Here is a 17,803-nt window from a genome sequence, read left to right on the forward strand (position 1 = left end):
GGACGTTTAGTTTCTGTGAGCTACTTCTAGAGTAGGTTCAGTGTTGTTTCAGATGTCCATTCTATCATGATAAAAATATATCTTTTAAGTAAGTTTTTTAATAGGATAATTGGATTTAGGATATATCCCGCCATGGCGCTGTTCTAGAATTCCATTACATAAATTTGACAATTAATTTTCTTATATAGAAATATCACCAAATTCAGAGGAGCGTATAACTTAGAGCATTTATGTTTAATAAATAATACGAATTTCTCAAAACATTAGAGTATAATAATATACAAGTTTTGATAGTTATTTAAATTCACAAAAATACACGTAAGATAACAAGCTTGTTGGACGACGCAATACGCGACAGCGGGGCGGTGCGGCGGGGCGCGGGGGTCGAGCCACCGATTCGCCCAACCCAACCGCCAGCACGTTCAGTGACCTGCGCGACGCGCTGCTCGACGCACGCATCGGCATGTCGGAAGAAAACGTAGTGTTCCCACAAAAAATACTCAAGAAATTCATACTTTTATACAAAGATCTGCCGTGTTTGTGGGACAAAGAATGTCCAGCTTACAAAATCAAAATGAAACGACACGACGCCATCACTAAAATGACGGAGTTAGTGCAGGAATACGATCCGTCCGCGACCAGAGTGCACATTTTAAGAAAAATTGAGAGTCTACGGGCGTGCGTACGTAGGGAATACAAGCGCGTCCAAGAGAGCAGGAGGAAAGCTAATTGTGAAGAAGAAGTTTACGTCCCTAATCTGTGGTATTACGACTTACTGTCATTCATATTTAAGAACGAAGCGCCGGAGCCAGCAAGATCGCCTATCCCCACTGCTGTGAGTATAAAATCCGTGGTTGCATCGTCTTTTCGCATTAAAAGCGTATAATTTCTTAAAACATTTGAAATTGAGTTAATATGCGGAATCATTTGGTATCATCAGTATTTTTATCATAAATATACTGTCAAAAGAGCGTAATTTAGTTTTTTTTTTTGTTTACCATGTTTTGACTACTATTAACAAAATTAATACATAATTTAATATACTTTAATAGACAGATAATGTAATGTATGTATGTAATTGTTTAATAGACAGATGTATGTAAAATAAAAAATAAATGTTGCAAAGATGATTAGTATTAAAAATATCACAATGACATGTTAAACCTTTAAAACACTCTCCTGTAAAATTAGTAAGTTTTGAGATTGTACAGTTACATTAATGCGAGAAGACGGCAAGTTTATGTTATTATTTTGATGAGATAACAATAGGCCGGTCCACGTTGTTCGTTAAGAATTACGAAAACAATATATTTGAGGTGCTAAATGGGTGTCGAAATTCGAGAATGACATTATGGTAGATACATACCATGCTTAATACCTAATATTCGAACAATTTTCGCAGTTAACATGACACACAATTCTAGAATGTTGTAGGCAAAAACAAATTATTAAAATAAGTTAAGAGTTATATTTTTGGAAATCTTTTTAGTTCTGCACAATGTATGTATTTTGTACACCGTATATTTTATTTAAAAGATGGCCACGCTAAAATAAAATAAAAATTGTATTAGCTTGACTTTGATCAGTAATTAATTGTTTTTCTTTTTAATTCTAATGTTATTAATTCTTCATCTTTAGTATATTATTTGTTAAATAAAATAAAATGCTTCTAGTCTGAGATCTGCTCTTAAAAATAACCACAGCAAGAATGCAAAGATTTTTCTTTTGTTCTTCCTCCCGGGCAGGGACCAAACCCCCTATGATAGTGCAACGGGCGCCCTAACTTCAAACCGAAACGCCTAATGCGTTAGTTCTAGTGTTAGTTCTTGACGGCAGAAATAGGCAGGGTGGTACCTACCCGCGCGGGCTCACCCCACCATCATAGTTACGCAAATTATAATTTTGCGGGTTTAATTTTTATTCCACAACGTTATTCCTTCACCGTAGAGGTCAATCGTGAATGTTTTCGAAGTACGTATTTCATTAGAAAAATTGGTACCTGCCTGCGGGATTCAAACGGTGTTCGAACAGTTGCATCGCTCGATACGAATGCACCGGGCGTCTCATCGATTAGGCCACGACAACTTCAAGCATTCATAGTAATTAAACGTTTATTAAACTACGCATTAGAACATCCGCGATAACGGAGTCTCCTTGTAAACACCAATTAAATTACATTAAATTACATTGATTAAACAACATTAAAGAGAACTAGATTTATGCTGCGAGCAGCGTTGCCAACTCGAAATTCGTCAAGGTAGGAGATAGGGTTCTACAAGTTGGTAGTTTTCAACAAACCCTACTATGAAAAGTACCAAGGTGGTAGATCTACCAACTTTTCAAGTCTTTTAGAGACCCTCCAATAAGAATCCGGCATCCTTAATTTACTTTTCGATTGGTTAAGACATATTTGAACTATTTTTATTAGAAATCCAATGATAAAACAGAATTACAGGCCGCTAATATTCTTCTTTTTCCCATAGTTGAGAATATTTTTGATTGAAGTGCATCTTTTTTAATTTTCGAGGAATTTTCTTCGTTTTCACTTTCACTTTCACTCATTTTGATAGTGTTCAATTGAAACGTTTTAAAAATTACAATCAGTTATTTGTTAATTGAATCGCGTTATGATTTGAACTTTTTGAAAACTTCAAAAGTTGGTAGATAAAGTGATAGGTTTGATTACGACACTAAAAGTTGGTAGATCTACCGAAAAGTTGGTAGAGTTGGCAACTCTGGCTGCGAGTATCGTCAGCGATAAAAATGAATTGCTAAGCGTCACATCCCTAGTCATGTGGTACTGACAGATGTCAACTTCATACAGGCAACTGTCACCACCACGTTATATGGTATACCCGCATATAGTGGGTATGTTAGTGAATAAATCGCAACCCTCAGACACAGCCCACCGAGTTTCTCGGCGGATCTTCTTAGTGGGTCGCGTTTTCGATCTGGCGGTAGATTCTACGAAGCACGGCTCTTGCTAGGGTTCGTGTTAGCAACGTCGTCAGGTTTGAGCCCCGTGAGCTCACCTACTAGTTAAGGTTACGCTGATATAGCCTCTCAAGACAAAAAAAAACTAAATCGTTTCCTAGACAATACAGTTTTCAAGCACTTAATCGTGTCATAGACTACGCTGAAGTCGGAAGTAGGCAGCATCTTGAGTTGTGTGTGAGTGAGGAGAAAAAAAAGATCCAAATTCTACCGTTCAAAACCTAATAACATCGTCCATAGAAACTTTAACAAAGCCATGAAATCCACAAGACAAATTAATTCCGAAGCGAGCAGTACATCTTAAACTTTCAAACTACCCTCCCATCTCGAGCGTTCATAGTTCGATCGTAAATCTACGAGCATAAAGTCGACTTTTACTTAAAGCTTTAGGTTTATTTCCTAAACAATCAATTAATCGGTTTGTTAATTAAATTTGGATAATTACGTGCAGACTTATATGCTTCCACACCACGTTGTTTAATTTCAATACTAACAACTATAGTTACATTGCTATTATAATTACTTATATTACGTTCTTGTCATATAGTCATGTCTTGTTACGTTAATTAGTCGCTCTGCAAACAAGTTACAGCTTCATCTATCTCAGTTGTAGGATCATTAAGTTTTAATGCGCTAGTATGACACGTGCCCAGGGAACGCCTGTGTAAAGCCCGAGCCCATAGAAATCAGAGCAAGCACGTGCGGCCATTCATATTAGAACGCATGTGTAATTTGCAGCAGAGATCGGTGGGATAGTGAGCGTGTAATTCACAGTTCTCTAAAATATATGTAAAAAGACTGTTTGTTCATGAACTAGTTGAATGAATACTGCGTTTTTTCTTTCTTTCGGAAAGTTTTTTTATTTTATTTCTTACATTGATGGAAGAGTTCACAGTCCACCTGGAGTTAAGTTTTTTTTTTTTTTTAAGAAATTCTATGACCTGAGACCTTTAAGTCATGTCTTATTTTAATTTATATTATTCATCTTTTTATGAAAAATGATATGGAGTGAAATGAAATGAAGATTATTAATTTGAGACACTAATCAACTGGGATGAAATTAAATGAAATGAATTGAGATGATGATATGGGATGAAATATAATCTCAGTAAAATGGTGGTCATTTACTAAGATTTTTTCAGTGGACTTTTTGGAGGATCCCGAGAAGTTTCATTTTCCCACATTTGTGCACTTTCACAGATATTAAGCAGTTAATAAACCATCATTATTACACATATAAACCCGAAGAAACACTAAATAGACAAAATAAAACAAATCACACAACTTCACTCCTCGCGTTCCCGCCAAAAAGTCTGGTGTTAAGTGATTACCAGAGCCCATAGACATTTACAACGTAAATGCCACCACCCACCTTAAGGCAAGAGTTCTAAGGTCTCACTTTTAACAGTACGTCTAACCCAATCTTCGAACCGAAATTTATTATTCCTTCACGGCAGAAATAGGCAGGGTGGTGGTATAATAAAACCAGTAATAATGATTACTAGTTAGTTAGTATTAAATAAATTTGAGTACAAGTTGCAGGGTTCTTTATCGTGGGAGTCTTTCGTTAACTCAAGATAGTGGGTAATAAACTTCGAAAAAACTTTTAAGTACCCACTCCGGAGTACCGAATGACATATGTTCTTCGGGTTTTACGAGTCGTTGATAGAATTGAAACTACTATACGGTTTAATCTTGCGTTTTTCTTTCTTTTCTATTTTATTATTTCCAACGTTTTGATTACTGAACAGTCTTCTTGACTGACTCGGTGGTGCCTCTGGTCTAATTAGCATCCCTGACTGTTGCGCCCAGGGTCGTGGGTTCGATTCCCATCTGGTGTTAAGTGGGTACTGGAGCCCATAGACATCTACAACGTAAATGCGCCACCAACCTTGAGATATAAGTTCTAAGGTCTCAGTATGGTTACAACGGCTGCCCTACCCTTCAAACCGAAACGCATTGCTGCTTCACGGCAGAAATAGGCGGGGTGGTGGTACCTACCCGCGCGGACTCACAAGAGGTCCTACCACCAGTAAAAGATGACTTCTAAGAGTAATACGCGATGGTTGTTCCCCATCTGCAGTACAAAATGTAAAAAATACTCACAGGGATGTAGTTTTTGAGCGGCAATGTATTTCTCCAGTTTCCTCCGTAGCACGATCTCGGCTCCGTATCTGCCGACAGACCCGTTGTCTACCAGCAAGAAGTATGCGTGTCTGTTGTTCAGCACCGCCAGTTTTGATCTGTAGACAATTATCGACATATAGACAGGACTTTATCTATAAACTGTCTCATTATTACATAATAGCGACTTTTATATTAAAAATAATAATATATAATGTAATAAAATACTAATTCATGGTTGTTTGCATAAGAGTTAGTGTATTGCGCAAACGAACGCTCGGAGATCGTGGTCAATGAATGATAAAAAAATGTTATTTTTTGTACGTTATTACAAAGTTAATTCGTACACTGTGTGCATTACTAATAAAAATCTTACGTTACGGACGTTTTTTCTCGGTTAGGTTACACCTCCGCATCGTCCCATAAGGAACTTTGTTCCAATAACATCATTGCCAAATAAAATATCAATCATATGCCTTTCACATAGATTTAGATTATTACAGGTAAATGAGTAAAAAAAAAAAGAAAAAAAAGGCAATTAATCGAAAATTAGCATGGAACTTTGTTTTGTAATGATTCCGCTGTTCATTTTGACCATCGCTACAACAGGAGAGATTATTTCTAGCTGAATTCTTGCTCTCAGCCACATTACATTTTAAGATTTGCCCGAAAAATTCTTCACATCCTAGAGTGAACGTGATTTTTTTTTATTGCCCTTATAGGCAGACAAGCATACGGCCCACCTGATGGTGAGGGGTTACCGTCGCCCATGGACCTCAGCAATGCCAGGGGCAGAGCCAGGCCGCTGCCTAAGAACGTGAACGGTTCAATAACTTTGACATATTCAGCCAATTAGATTACAAAAACATTTCTCAACGACTTGTCAATATCTTACCCCCAGTACTGTGATTCCGAGAGAAAAAACCAGGGTCATTAACCGAGACACCGATCAAGCGAATTATTAACGAAAGAAAGCATCTAAAATGAATATAACAAGTGTTCTTTGTTAAATCCAAAATGTTTCAAATGTAAATACGTATGGAATTTTCAAAGACCCATTACCTTCATTAAGAATTTCGGATTCAATTACGTTCGGACATCAAATGAACTGAGCTTTGAGAATCATCGAACAGAGAGCGACAGAAGGCAATCAGTTAATTGGATCCGAAACATCGCGGCATTGGACGAAACAATACGCTAATTGATTTAACAAGTGTCCTAAAGGCTTATGAAACGCTAATAATTGTTTACTTTTAATATACTGGTACTTTTCCAATTACAGAGCATAATGCGACTCAGTGACGCACAATGCCGAATTATGCTGAAGCTTAATTGGAACGTGAATTAGTTTTCAAATGCATCAACAGAGTGCGCTAAGTTAGCACAGTTTTAATTAACATTGATATTATTTCTAAGAAACTACGACGAAACGAAAGCCTTACAATTTTTTTCAACATTAAATAATATTACTAACGATAATATAAACAAAATTTCGATCAATGCCAACTTAAAGAAAAAACACTTGTAAATTTTCTGTCACTGAGTCGGTATCGATTGCGAGTATCACGCGAGAGCAGTACTTTTGAGAGTGCTCGATTGTGCGAAGCGTTGCTGTAGTTGGAACATTCGACGTAGAGCATTATGCCGCATAATGCGCTCTTGTGCTGTAATTGGAAAACTACCACTGTGTGCTTAGTGCGAGTTTTTTAACATTCTCGATAGCGTAAAAGTTAACTCAGATTTGTATGCAGTTGGAACAGCGCCCGTAGCGGCAACTTAGGCAAACGTTCCAATTCCATACAAATTTGAGTTCACTTTTACGATATCGAGAACGTTAAGAACTCGCATTAAGCACACAGGGTGTGTATTTGTGTTTTTTTTTTTTTTTTTTTTTTTTTTTCTACCTAAGCTGAGAGCCTTGAGAGGCTATTTCAGCGTAACCCTAACGTTTGTAGGTGAGCTCACGGGGCTCAAACCTGATGACGTTGCTAACACGAACCCTAGCATATATGTAGCTTATATATGTAGCTATTATAGAACAGAACATATCCATATTTTACGAACAACAATAGAGCAATGTTCTCCATAGACACAATCCACTGAATTTCTCGCCGGATTTACTCCCGTGTGTCGCTATTCCGATCCGGAGGTAGATTCTGCGAAGCACTACTCTGGCTAGGGCTAGTATTAGCAAATTCTCTCAGGTTGAGCCCGTGAGCTCACCTACCCGTCCGGGCATAGAGTGAATAGCACTTTAGGCTATCAACAAATAAGCAGGAAAAAACAGCAACGTTATCCTATGTAGTTTCTTAAAGGATAAATTGGATCCGAATTAGAACACAAGGACTGGTAGTACTAGATATTCTCTAAGCAAACGTTCCATAATTTGTATTTTAATAAACTGACGTGTGAAATCTTTAAGCAAAACGGGAAAATACATATAAGTATATTATCATCATCATCATCATCTTTGAGGTATAGTTAAGTGGTAAACTATTATAACAAGTACATAATCCTAATTAATAATTTTCGTTCATGTTCCGATAATTTTGGTATAGAAACAGAGGTTTAGCCTATTAAATAATGTAAAGATTACAGCGCTTATTTTTGATATTGAATCAATTTTTGATAAGATTTGCTGTTTACAAGTATGACAGAGCTATTATTAGGAGTGATATGTTAATTGGTCTTTTGCCGGACAATTCGACAATAGAAAGAGATTCAACACGGTGTGAGCTTTCTTTATTCACAACGCCTAATAAAAAATTTAATGTTTAACTGAATATGAAATTTCGAAAAGGTCACATCTCTTAAAATGTAAAATGTTCAGGAAATAAAAAAAAACTGATTATTTTCTAAAGCAGTGTAAAATTTAAAATATTAACTTTTGAGATATATTTTAGTGTTAATTAGCAATTGAAAATTACTGGAGTTATTATAAAATCGGTGTAGGTAAGCCTCAAAACTACATGTATATGAAAAAACGTATTTGACAAAATATGCGACATGTGCCCTTTTCGAAATTGCATATTCAACTGTGTTCTACAAAACAAGTTCCCTTGCTTCAGGAAACGGAGGAAGAAGAAGACGATGACTGTCAAGTGTTCGACAGCCAATCTGTGGACTATTCGAACGACTTCAACGAAACAGGGAACATGGTGGAAGCTGATGATGTGTCAACGATATCCAAGAGATATTTGACGTTTGAAGCTGAATCTACAACTTCAAAAGTTAAGAGACAGTTTACTGAAGTGGAAGATGAATACGATGCAATTGGTGAGTGAGTGTTATCCACTATTCCTCGTATATTCTGATCCGGTGCTCACCGTTAGTGGAATGTCATCCTCGAGACATAAGGGTTTAATCTCAATTGTATTATAATATTTAGTATTTAAACTGACTCAGTGGTGGAGTAGTTAGCGACCCTGAATGTTGCGTCAAGGGTCGTGGGTTCGATTCCCAGATCGGGCAAATATTCGTGTGATGAACGGATTTGTTTTTGTGTAGATGTTTATTATCTATATATGTATATATTCAAAGGTATGTATGCCAGTCTCTGGTAACCATAACACAGGGAATCCTAACTTGGGGTACGGATGACTGTGCGTGATTTGTTCCCCAGTTATTTATATTTATTTTATTTATTATTAAAAATCTCTTTATCCCGCCCTTAAAATCGAAACGAATAACTAAATGGCCGTAGAAATTAGTAACTCCATATTAGTACACAATAAGCTCTACAGTCAGTAATAAAGTAAGCATCTCAGCAAATTTAAATTATATTGAAGTCATGCCGCATCATGATGTGCAGTGGGACTCAAGAGACAATAAATACTAAAACTTTACTGATACGGCTTTGTTTGTCTCAGCAGGTATTAATGTGGCCGCCAAACTCAGGTATCTGCCGAACAACATGAGGGTCCTGGCTGAGAAGTTGATCAACGATGTTCTATTCCAAGCCCAGACTAATAGCTTGACGTCAACAACGGCAATTACGACCCCGGACCCTTTTAAATCTGACGCCAATTAGACAAATGCCATACAATGAGTTAAACTAATGTACAATACTTAGTCCTGTTAATATAATTTAATGATATTGCTACGCCGGTAAGAGTAAAGCCATCTATCGCCGAAAAGTCGAACGAATATCGAAGGATCTAGTAGCATCTAGAACGCTCGAGAAGTACAACGTCATCTATTGCCAGATAGCGGAAACACACAATACTCGACTTTTGTGGAATATTCTCGACTATTTTAGGGATTTCGTCTCGACTATAAAAGCGTTGCAGAGATAGCACACAGTCAGTCCGTAATTGGAACTACTCGAAGCAAAACATCGAACGGATCACCTGAAGCGAAGCGAAAGAAGTGAATTGAGAATTTTAAAGTGTTTGTGTTTTAAATGTTCTAAGTGCAAATACAGATTTAAGTTGTACTTTGGTGGAACATTTATTTATCCCAAACCCCAGTGCGTAACAATATTTTTAGAATTAGATTCATTCGCGAAGCAGCTGCTCTTGAGTTGTTAGGTCTTCTCTAGAGGCGTTCGGGCAGCTGTTAGCAAATCCCGTTCCTCCTAGCTGAACCTTTGCTCGCCCACTTGTCTTGGAGAAACTGCGAAAGCCTTCGGGCCACCAATAATCCTTACTTCACAAAAAAAATTAGAATTTATTTATTGTGATATTTCATTACTTGTTTTATTGCATTGCTGAAGTCCATGGGCGATAGTAACCCCTCACTATCAGGCGGATCGTATGCTCGTCTGCCTACAAGGGCAATAAAAAAAAAGCAAGTAGTACATAATTTTGGTATTGCTTAAACTCAGGTTAAGCTAAGGTATGTTTTAACTGAAGGGTGAGTTGTCTGCCATAGTCTTCAGCAACTTCAAGGACACAACCAATCTGAGGACTCTTCGCAGCTTTCGTTAAAGCCGTCCTAAGTAAAAAGAATAGGGTGCTTAAGAACGGATCTACGAAGTATGAACTTCTCAAACCGATAAGTATTCTGCTTTTGTACAATAAAGCCCTTATTAAAAATTTAAGGACACTTGACACCATGCATATAAGCTTCGTGAATTGGCGTGCATATTCAAAGCGGTATTTATTGCGCACGTATGCCCAAGTAGTTCTCTATAAGAATAAAAATCTCCCCAACTTTCACGAGATGAAGCGACCGTAAATCAAGATCCCGCAATGGTTGACAAATTCTAGGGATAATAGCGTACGCGTTACGAATGATTCATGAATGGACGGACCGATGTGTTTTTGGAAAGAAAAGTCTACTGTGGTCTTAAGTAATTATACTGTAGGGTCTGTTTGTTTGTAAATCAGTCTCTAAAATTAAGATGGAAGATAAATAGAAAATTTGCATGTATGTTGTAGCGTAATAAAACAGGGGAGGTTTTTCTGAGGTTAGACTGACGGCTCGAAGGATATGGTTCTATTGTATTTTAAAAGGAACAAGGTTTTTGTCTATTTCCCTAAATGCATAGTTTATCAATGATGTGTGATGAGTGTGTTTGAGATATATCTAAGAGACGAAAGGTAGCAGCTATGCACCAATTTTGCAATATTTTTCCTACCCATTTGCTGGTAGCAAAGGAGCCAGGTACGTTGGGACAGGTAGCTGAGCTCACGGGCTCAACCTGAAAGAGCTTGCTAACACTAGTCCCAGCAAAAGTAGTGCTTCGCGGAATCTACCACCGGATCGGAATCGTGACCCACTGAGAAGATTCGACGAGAAACTTAGTGAGTTATAATTTATTTATTTCTTGTTCACGGACAACTAAGGCGGCATTCGTAGATATTTGAATATTGTGCTCATTTTGAACTTTAATAAAGAAACTGATTTTTGGAATCGAACATCATGGAATTTTGCTCATTGTAGGCTCTCAGACACAAATCCATCGTTATTTTTTTAAATCTGGAAATTGATTTTGTTTTTGCGTTCAAAAGCATTCAAACGAAAAATGTATTTAGTCCAGTGAACCGCTTGGTGGATGCGCACTTCAGGCGAATGAGATTGGAATAAAAGTTTTTTGACATGATTTAATCCCGTTTTATTATTTACAAACGTGAGTTCTATTTCTGAAGCAGAAGAGAGCGGACACGTGTCAACTTGTGACGAGCGCCAGATAAGGTCATTAATTACCGGGTCTTAAGTGGCCATTCGAGGTAAGTTCACAGGCACTAGAATATTTACGTTACCCATATTGTATGTAGCTTTAGATCGAATCTGTATTGGAGCTAAAGCCATCCTTTCAGAACACAGAAACGGATAATAAGGCGCGAAATGTATTCATGGACATGACCAGGATGATTTTTTGTTACTTCAGTCAAATGCCCCAAAAATTTTATTATATTTACATATGATATTATACGTTTTGTGGTGCTTTTGGGGACCTCAAGCACCGTCCAGGTTAGTTCGCTCTTTGAATTCTTCGTCGTAATTGACGAGTGAACTAACCCATAGACACAGTCCACTGAGTATTTCGCCGGATCTTCTCAGTGGGTCGCGATTTCGATCCGGTGGTAGATTCAGCGAAGCACTGCTCTGGCTAGGGCTAGTGTCAGTAAATTCTCTCAGATTGAGCCCGTGAGCTTACCTCTTCGGCCGGGCGTATCCGGAATAGTGTCTTACGCTACCAGCGAATAGTTAGGGGAAAAAATAGTTTTGTCAAATGTTAAACAGACGCATGTCATGAAAATGACACGAAAATCGTTATCGTGATCGTTATGCAACCCGGTCAGATGCAGAGGCTCTGTCACACCCCGTTCTGGTGAAGACAGAAAGATCTCGGGGTCCATTATCCCAATCCATAAGTTTATAAAAGAATGTATCTGTCGACTTAACTGGGCGTTCTTTGCAAACCTGCTCCATTTTTCTGTTTGATTTGCTCCTTGTGCTTAATGTATTTGAGTTTAGTTGGAACTATAATGGCGAAGTTGCGAAGCTGTGCGAAAATATCCCAGCCAAAAATCATTTTCAGTCGGCGTCTTTTCTCAAGGGTAAATAATTTATTAATACTGTGTTCGCCCAATGATCGAAGTTCGACTAACATCGCTGTTTTCAAGTTTTTGTTTCCTTTTAATATTTTTCATTTTCTCTTTTGTTTTTTACATTCTGAAATCGATTGTCAAATCATTTATATTGATAAGACCAAACGTTTGGTCTACTACTGATAAGTAAAGTAAAAAGAATATGAAAATCTGTTGAAACGTTAATTTCCTTCAAACGACAGTTTTTTTTTAGAATTTTTTTTATTGGTTAGATGGGTGGACGAGCTTACAGCCCACCTGGCGTTAAGTGGTTACCGGAGCCCATAGACATCTACGACGTAAATACGCCACCCACCTTGAGATATAAGTTCTAAGGTCTCAGTATAGTTACAACGGCTGCCCCGCCCTTCAAACCGAAACGCATTACTGCTTCACAGCAGAAATTGGCAGGGTGGTGGTACCTACCCGTACGGACTCACAAGAGGCCTATTTCAGCCGTGAAGCAGTAATGTGTTTCATTTGAAGGGTGGGGCAACGTTGTACCGTTAAAACTGAGACGTTACAACTCATGTCTCCGGGTGGATGGCGGCATTTACGTTGTAGATGTCTACGGGCTCCGGACACCACTTAACACCGATTGGACCGTAAGCTCGTCCAGCCATCAAAGCTATTAAAAAAATAATTGTACCCTTTCGCCTTTCATCTTACAGATTGAAATTTTCCTATTAGTATGTACAGTCCAAGTTCAAGAAAGGTCACATTTGGAATGTTTGGATATCGAGACGCGCAGTGACCTTTACTTGTCTTCGTGGGTTTGAGTTAGGCGTGGACTGAATATGAAAAATGTTCATCTCTCAAAAACACCAGGTTTTTATGGAAACTCATGTAGGTAGGTACATATGTATTTTCTTTAATAATGTTTTGTTAATAGTACACCGCAACATGCCAGCTGTATCTTTATCTTTTTCAGCATTTTTATTTTTTTATTTTTTTATTGGCTTTGTAGGCAGACGGGCATACGGCCCACCTGATGGTGAGTGGTTACCGTCGCCCATGGACCTCAGCAATGCCAGGGGCAGAGCCAAGCTGCTGCCTACCGCTTAATACTCTCCACAAGCCTCGTTTGAAGAAGGACATGTCATAGCGCTCGGGAAACACCGTGGAGGGGAGCTCATTCCATAGCCGGATGGCAAAAAAGATCTCTGGAAACGCACTGTGGATGACCGCAGTGGCTCCAGGTAGTATGGATGAACTCTACTCCGGTGGCGGGTGGTGCGATGGTAAAAACGAGATGCTGGTATCATCTCGAACAATTCCTCAGAGCACTCCCCATGGAACATACGGTATAAAATACAGAGGGAACCGAAGTCCCTCCGCAAACCCAGAGGCTCCAAACGATCCGAGAGAATGGGATTATCGACAATCCGAACGGCCCTTCTCTGTATGGAGTCAAATGGAAGAAGCTGGTATTCTGTAATTTCTGTACATAAAACGGTTGTCTGGAAGAGGCTGTTTATAGCGATAAGAGCGCCTATTGTATTACTATATCTGCTTGTTGAATATTTTTTAAATGTTGTGTTTTGGTGTGCAATTAAGTATATTTTCTCTCTCATTTCTCGTCATTTTACAGATGCGACTTTCATTAATGATTTTATCAAGGTATTCAACTAGCGTATATAAAATAGTACCGCAACACCAATCAACTTTGTCACGAAGCCTTGATAAATGTAATTAAAGTGACAGACACAGTTTAATTAACAAAAAAAAAAACAAATTACTTAGTTAATTAAAATTATTCCTAAAATTTGTATTATTGAATTTTTGAAAAGACAAGCCCGCAATGACTTGTTTTATTCTACGAAGGAGTGCTCAAATCGAACGGAAATAGTTGCTTCGTAGACCGTGGGTTTGAAGCTGTTCGCGATTTGTATATTACATGCTGTATCAGTTGAAAAATTTTTTTTATTGCCTTTGTAGGCAGACGAGCATACGGCCCACCTGATGGTAAGTGGTCACCGTCGCTCATGGACGTCAGCAATGCCAGGGGCAGAGCCAAGCCGCTGCCTACCATAAAGTACTCTCCGCGAGCCTCGTTTGAAGAAGGACATGTCATAGCGCTCGGAAAACACCGTGGAGGGGAGTTCATTCCAAAGCCGGAAATCCTGACGTTTATTTATATTAGGGACTAACAAAGGAATCTACGAGAAAAGAGCCTGGAAATTTCCAAAATACGCTGTTTTTGTATTAGTAGAGCGTGAGGGTACTTGAACAATTTAAGCAGCGTCTTGGAAGGCAATGGGCGGCTGTCCGTGATAGGGAGAGTCGCTTAAGATGGCCGATCCCCCTGACTTGGTAGCGTTAACTTATACAACACATGTGCACAGTTTTCCAGAACGTTCCCGATAGTGCTAGTCGTTCTGATATCCGTTTCTGCTATTTGGCAATAGATGGCGTTACTCGTACCAACAAAATAATATGTTTGTCTCTTTTTAGTGACGATCTTCGAATGTCATTTACGTTTCAACGATTTTCATATCATGATGGTGTCAAGAAGTTTTCACTTCCCAAAAATTGATCCGTCAAGACAACGGATACCTACAGGTCGTCCTCCTCGCGTCGTTTCCTCACTGCTGAGGGTCGTGACCATCATATTTCGATAGGATTTTACTCCTTCTAATGTCCCTCTAGCGCCTCCGATCATTGGCCACATAAAGGGCTACGTGGAATGGGATCTCTAAGTATGGTGCGGATTTGGTCGAACCACCTTGTCGAACTGCGCCCGCGCGGTCTCTTTCCCTCGATCTTCCCTGTCACGAATAGTCTCTCTAAGCTATCCGGTATTTTCCGAGCTATATGGCCGAAGTACTCGAATGCGCGGCGAAGGTAGAGTGTGGAAAGTCTTTTCTTGATCTACAGTTGGTCTAAGATAGATTGATTCTCTTCGCTGTCTAAGGTATCCAGAGCATTCTTCTCCAGCACCACATCTCAAAAGCATCTACCTACGCATTTCCGATCAACCGCTTTAAGGGTCCAGGTCTCCGCTCCGTATAAAAAAACATACATACATGTAGGTTAGTTGCAAAGCTCACCTGGGAGAAGCGATAGCGTGGTAAGGCACATCTCGCCCTTTCCCGATGAGCTCGTTGGCCCCCTCGACGATACCCCACGGCGCTATTCCGATGCTGACCACGCGACCTGCCCGCTGGGATCTCTCCAACTGCAACGCGTCTCCAACTTGACGGGTTACACCTGTTAACAAATATTAAATATAAAAAAAAAGACGAAATGTATATTGCCCATCAATAAACGATGGTAAATTAGGTTTTCCAAGCGTCTCATCCTTTAGGTCAAAAACCACTCGCATGTAAGTATGGTTATACCCGGACTGTGCTATGAGGAGCTGAAGTAAATCCAGTACAAAAACTTCTGAAATCATGGCCTAAAGGATAATACGTCCGGTGTACTCGTATCGAGCGATGCAACAGTGCCGGTGTTCGAATCCCAAGCGGGTACCAATTTTTCTAATAAAATACGCACTCAACAAATTTTCACTATTGACTTCCACGGTGAAGGAATAGCGTTGTGTAATAAAGATCAAATCCGCAAAATTATAATTTGCGTAATGGCTAATCTTGTGTGTCCGCACGGGACGTATTATCCTTTAGGCCACGGCGCGGCGGCGACTTCTAAATTCTAATATCTACACCGAAGCAGTCATAAAAAGTGTTAAAGTGTTTCAAAATAGATGGCGACTTTTGCGATGTCAATGGGTCTTCTTCCTAAGTACATAGAACAACAAACAAATGACATTCTAAGATTGTACTATTCATTTTACATCAGTTAATCCTGGACGAACGATTTAAAATTCTTTTTGCAAGCGACTACGTCATGCTTTCACATTAAAATCCAATGGGCTCGTATTTCAGAACGAGAACGCCTACACGTTTACATCGTTAGGTGGCTTTCCTTTCACAAAGCCACGTGTCCCTGATTCTGAATTCTATCTAGAACATTCCGTGCTAGTAGAATTAAGATTGTGCATCTATATCTTTGTCATAATTTGCGACTGATGTTTTTTTCAATTATACAGGCATTGGATTCGGATTATATAAGGGGTTAACATGTATTTGCAATTAAATTAAAATTGATCGAAAAAATTTTTTTGTCGTTAATAAGCTCATGTGGTGTTGGATACCCACTTTGATACATGAGCCGTAAAAATCACAAAATACACCCGTTTCATTTGTAATTGGAATAAAGCTTAGCTTTTATTAGTATTGTAACAAAAGAAAGTTGTATTGATATATGTATGTATGTATGTCGCTGCCATCGACGCGGCCGAAACAAGAAGACGATAAAAATAATGTGTCCAGATCAATAATACAAAGATAATTAATTTCAATAAATTAATTCGTTACAAGAAATATTACTAAAGGAAATAATGTTTGTTCCGGATAACTAACTAACTCTATTTTACTTTGAACTAAATTGTTTTATTAATATTCATTTTGACTTTCATCTATAATGAAATAATTTAGACGTTAATGAAAGAAAATTTAGCGGGCAATTTTATTTTAGGCTAAATATTTAACTTTACCACAGATTGAAATCGAAAGTTTTATTAGAAATAGCCGTGATAGTGCAGAACCTTGTGAACATAATTCACCTTGCTAAAATAACTCAAAATAGGAGTTAAATAGAGATAAGGAAAGGACAAATTTACAGAGTTTCCCACTGGATCTTCTCAGTGGGTCGCCATTCCGATCTGGTCATAGATTCAGCGAAGCGCTCCTATGGCAAATGGCTAAGCCCCGAGATCTTGCCTAACATTTCAGTTAAACCACAAAACCTCTCAAGGCTATGAGATAATTAGGTAGGAACAAAAGAGAAGTCATAGTCATATTAGCAGTTGCTCGAAAAGATAGCGTCCATATATAGTTACCATATCATTAAAATCCTTTGGCACCGAAATTAACAGTACAAAAAACACGTGTGGCACTCGGGGACTGCCGCGGTAAAGCTATTGCATAGCATTTTTTATCAACTTATGCAATTATCATTAGACAATAATAATTTAATAATAAAACAATTATAAAATTAGACCACGCTATATTTATAAACATTAATAAAAGCAAAACATTAACTGTCCCCTTCACACTCATAAGCTAGACCGAGCGAGAGAGAGATGGGCAGACTTTTCATGATGCGCATGCAGTGCGACATCACGCCGCGCGCTTATCCACAAACACTACACAAGCGCAACGTGTGAATGTGTTGAACGCGAGCTACATGGTAGGTGGAGTAGGGGTGTTAGGTTTTATTTTCGTTACGGAATGTTTTGATTTGGTCGCTGCGCTCAAAGCCTGCGATAAAAGCTATGTAATAGCTTAAAAAACTTATCTGAACAAGTGACAGGTGACATAACTGACACACGCTATAACTGACAGTTTCTACGTACCCGTATTAGTGCCGCCGGTGAATATCCACGCCCCGGTTGTTTTAGCGGCTTTGAGCAGACCTTTTCTGAGCACTTTCTTGAGTTTGGGCTGTAGATCGAAGTTTGCTTTGCCTCCTTGTATAGTGATGAGGAGTTTTGGCCTGTCCAGAGCCCACTCTCTGGTCAAAAGTTGGACTATTAACTCAGGCCTGGTGTCGTGAGATAGCCGCACGTACTGTAAAAAATAAGA

At 38.7% G+C, this 17,803-nt stretch overlaps 2 protein-coding genes across 16 annotated transcripts in view; one reads left to right on the forward strand and one right to left on the reverse strand.

Annotated features, from left to right (window-relative positions):
• Trpm (transient receptor potential cation channel, subfamily M) overlaps positions 1 to 17,803 on the reverse strand; it is a 274,349-nt gene that overhangs the window by 82,568 nt on the left and 173,978 nt on the right. For all 14 annotated transcript variants that reach the window (XM_089735227.1, XM_089735235.1, XM_089735236.1 and 11 more), the window contains 3 exons: positions 17,575 to 17,788; positions 15,206 to 15,365; positions 5,101 to 5,237 (listed from right to left, as the gene is read on the reverse strand). In XM_089735227.1, the coding sequence (XP_089591353.1) occupies positions 5,101 to 5,237; positions 15,206 to 15,365; positions 17,575 to 17,788 (511 nt within the window). The remainder of the gene's footprint in view (positions 1 to 5,100; positions 5,238 to 15,205; positions 15,366 to 17,574; positions 17,789 to 17,803) is intronic.
• LOC114239277 (uncharacterized) lies at positions 287 to 9,553 on the forward strand. 2 transcript variants are annotated; one of them, XM_028169414.2, is made up of 3 exons: positions 287 to 835; positions 8,187 to 8,394; positions 8,988 to 9,553. In XM_028169414.2, exons 1-3 carry the CDS (start codon positions 464 to 466, stop codon positions 9,146 to 9,148), a joined length of 741 nt encoding a protein of 246 aa, XP_028025215.2. In that variant the 5' UTR covers positions 287 to 463; the 3' UTR covers positions 9,149 to 9,553. The 2 variants fall into 2 exon arrangements, with proteins under 2 accessions (XP_028025215.2, XP_028025216.2); XM_028169415.2 differs by having other exon boundaries at positions 295 to 835; positions 8,991 to 9,553.

The sequence above is a fragment of the Bombyx mandarina genome, chromosome 19 (assembly GCF_030267445.1).
Source record: "Bombyx mandarina strain Sakado chromosome 19, ASM3026744v2".
Lineage (NCBI taxonomy): Eukaryota > Metazoa > Arthropoda > Insecta > Lepidoptera > Bombycidae > Bombyx > Bombyx mandarina.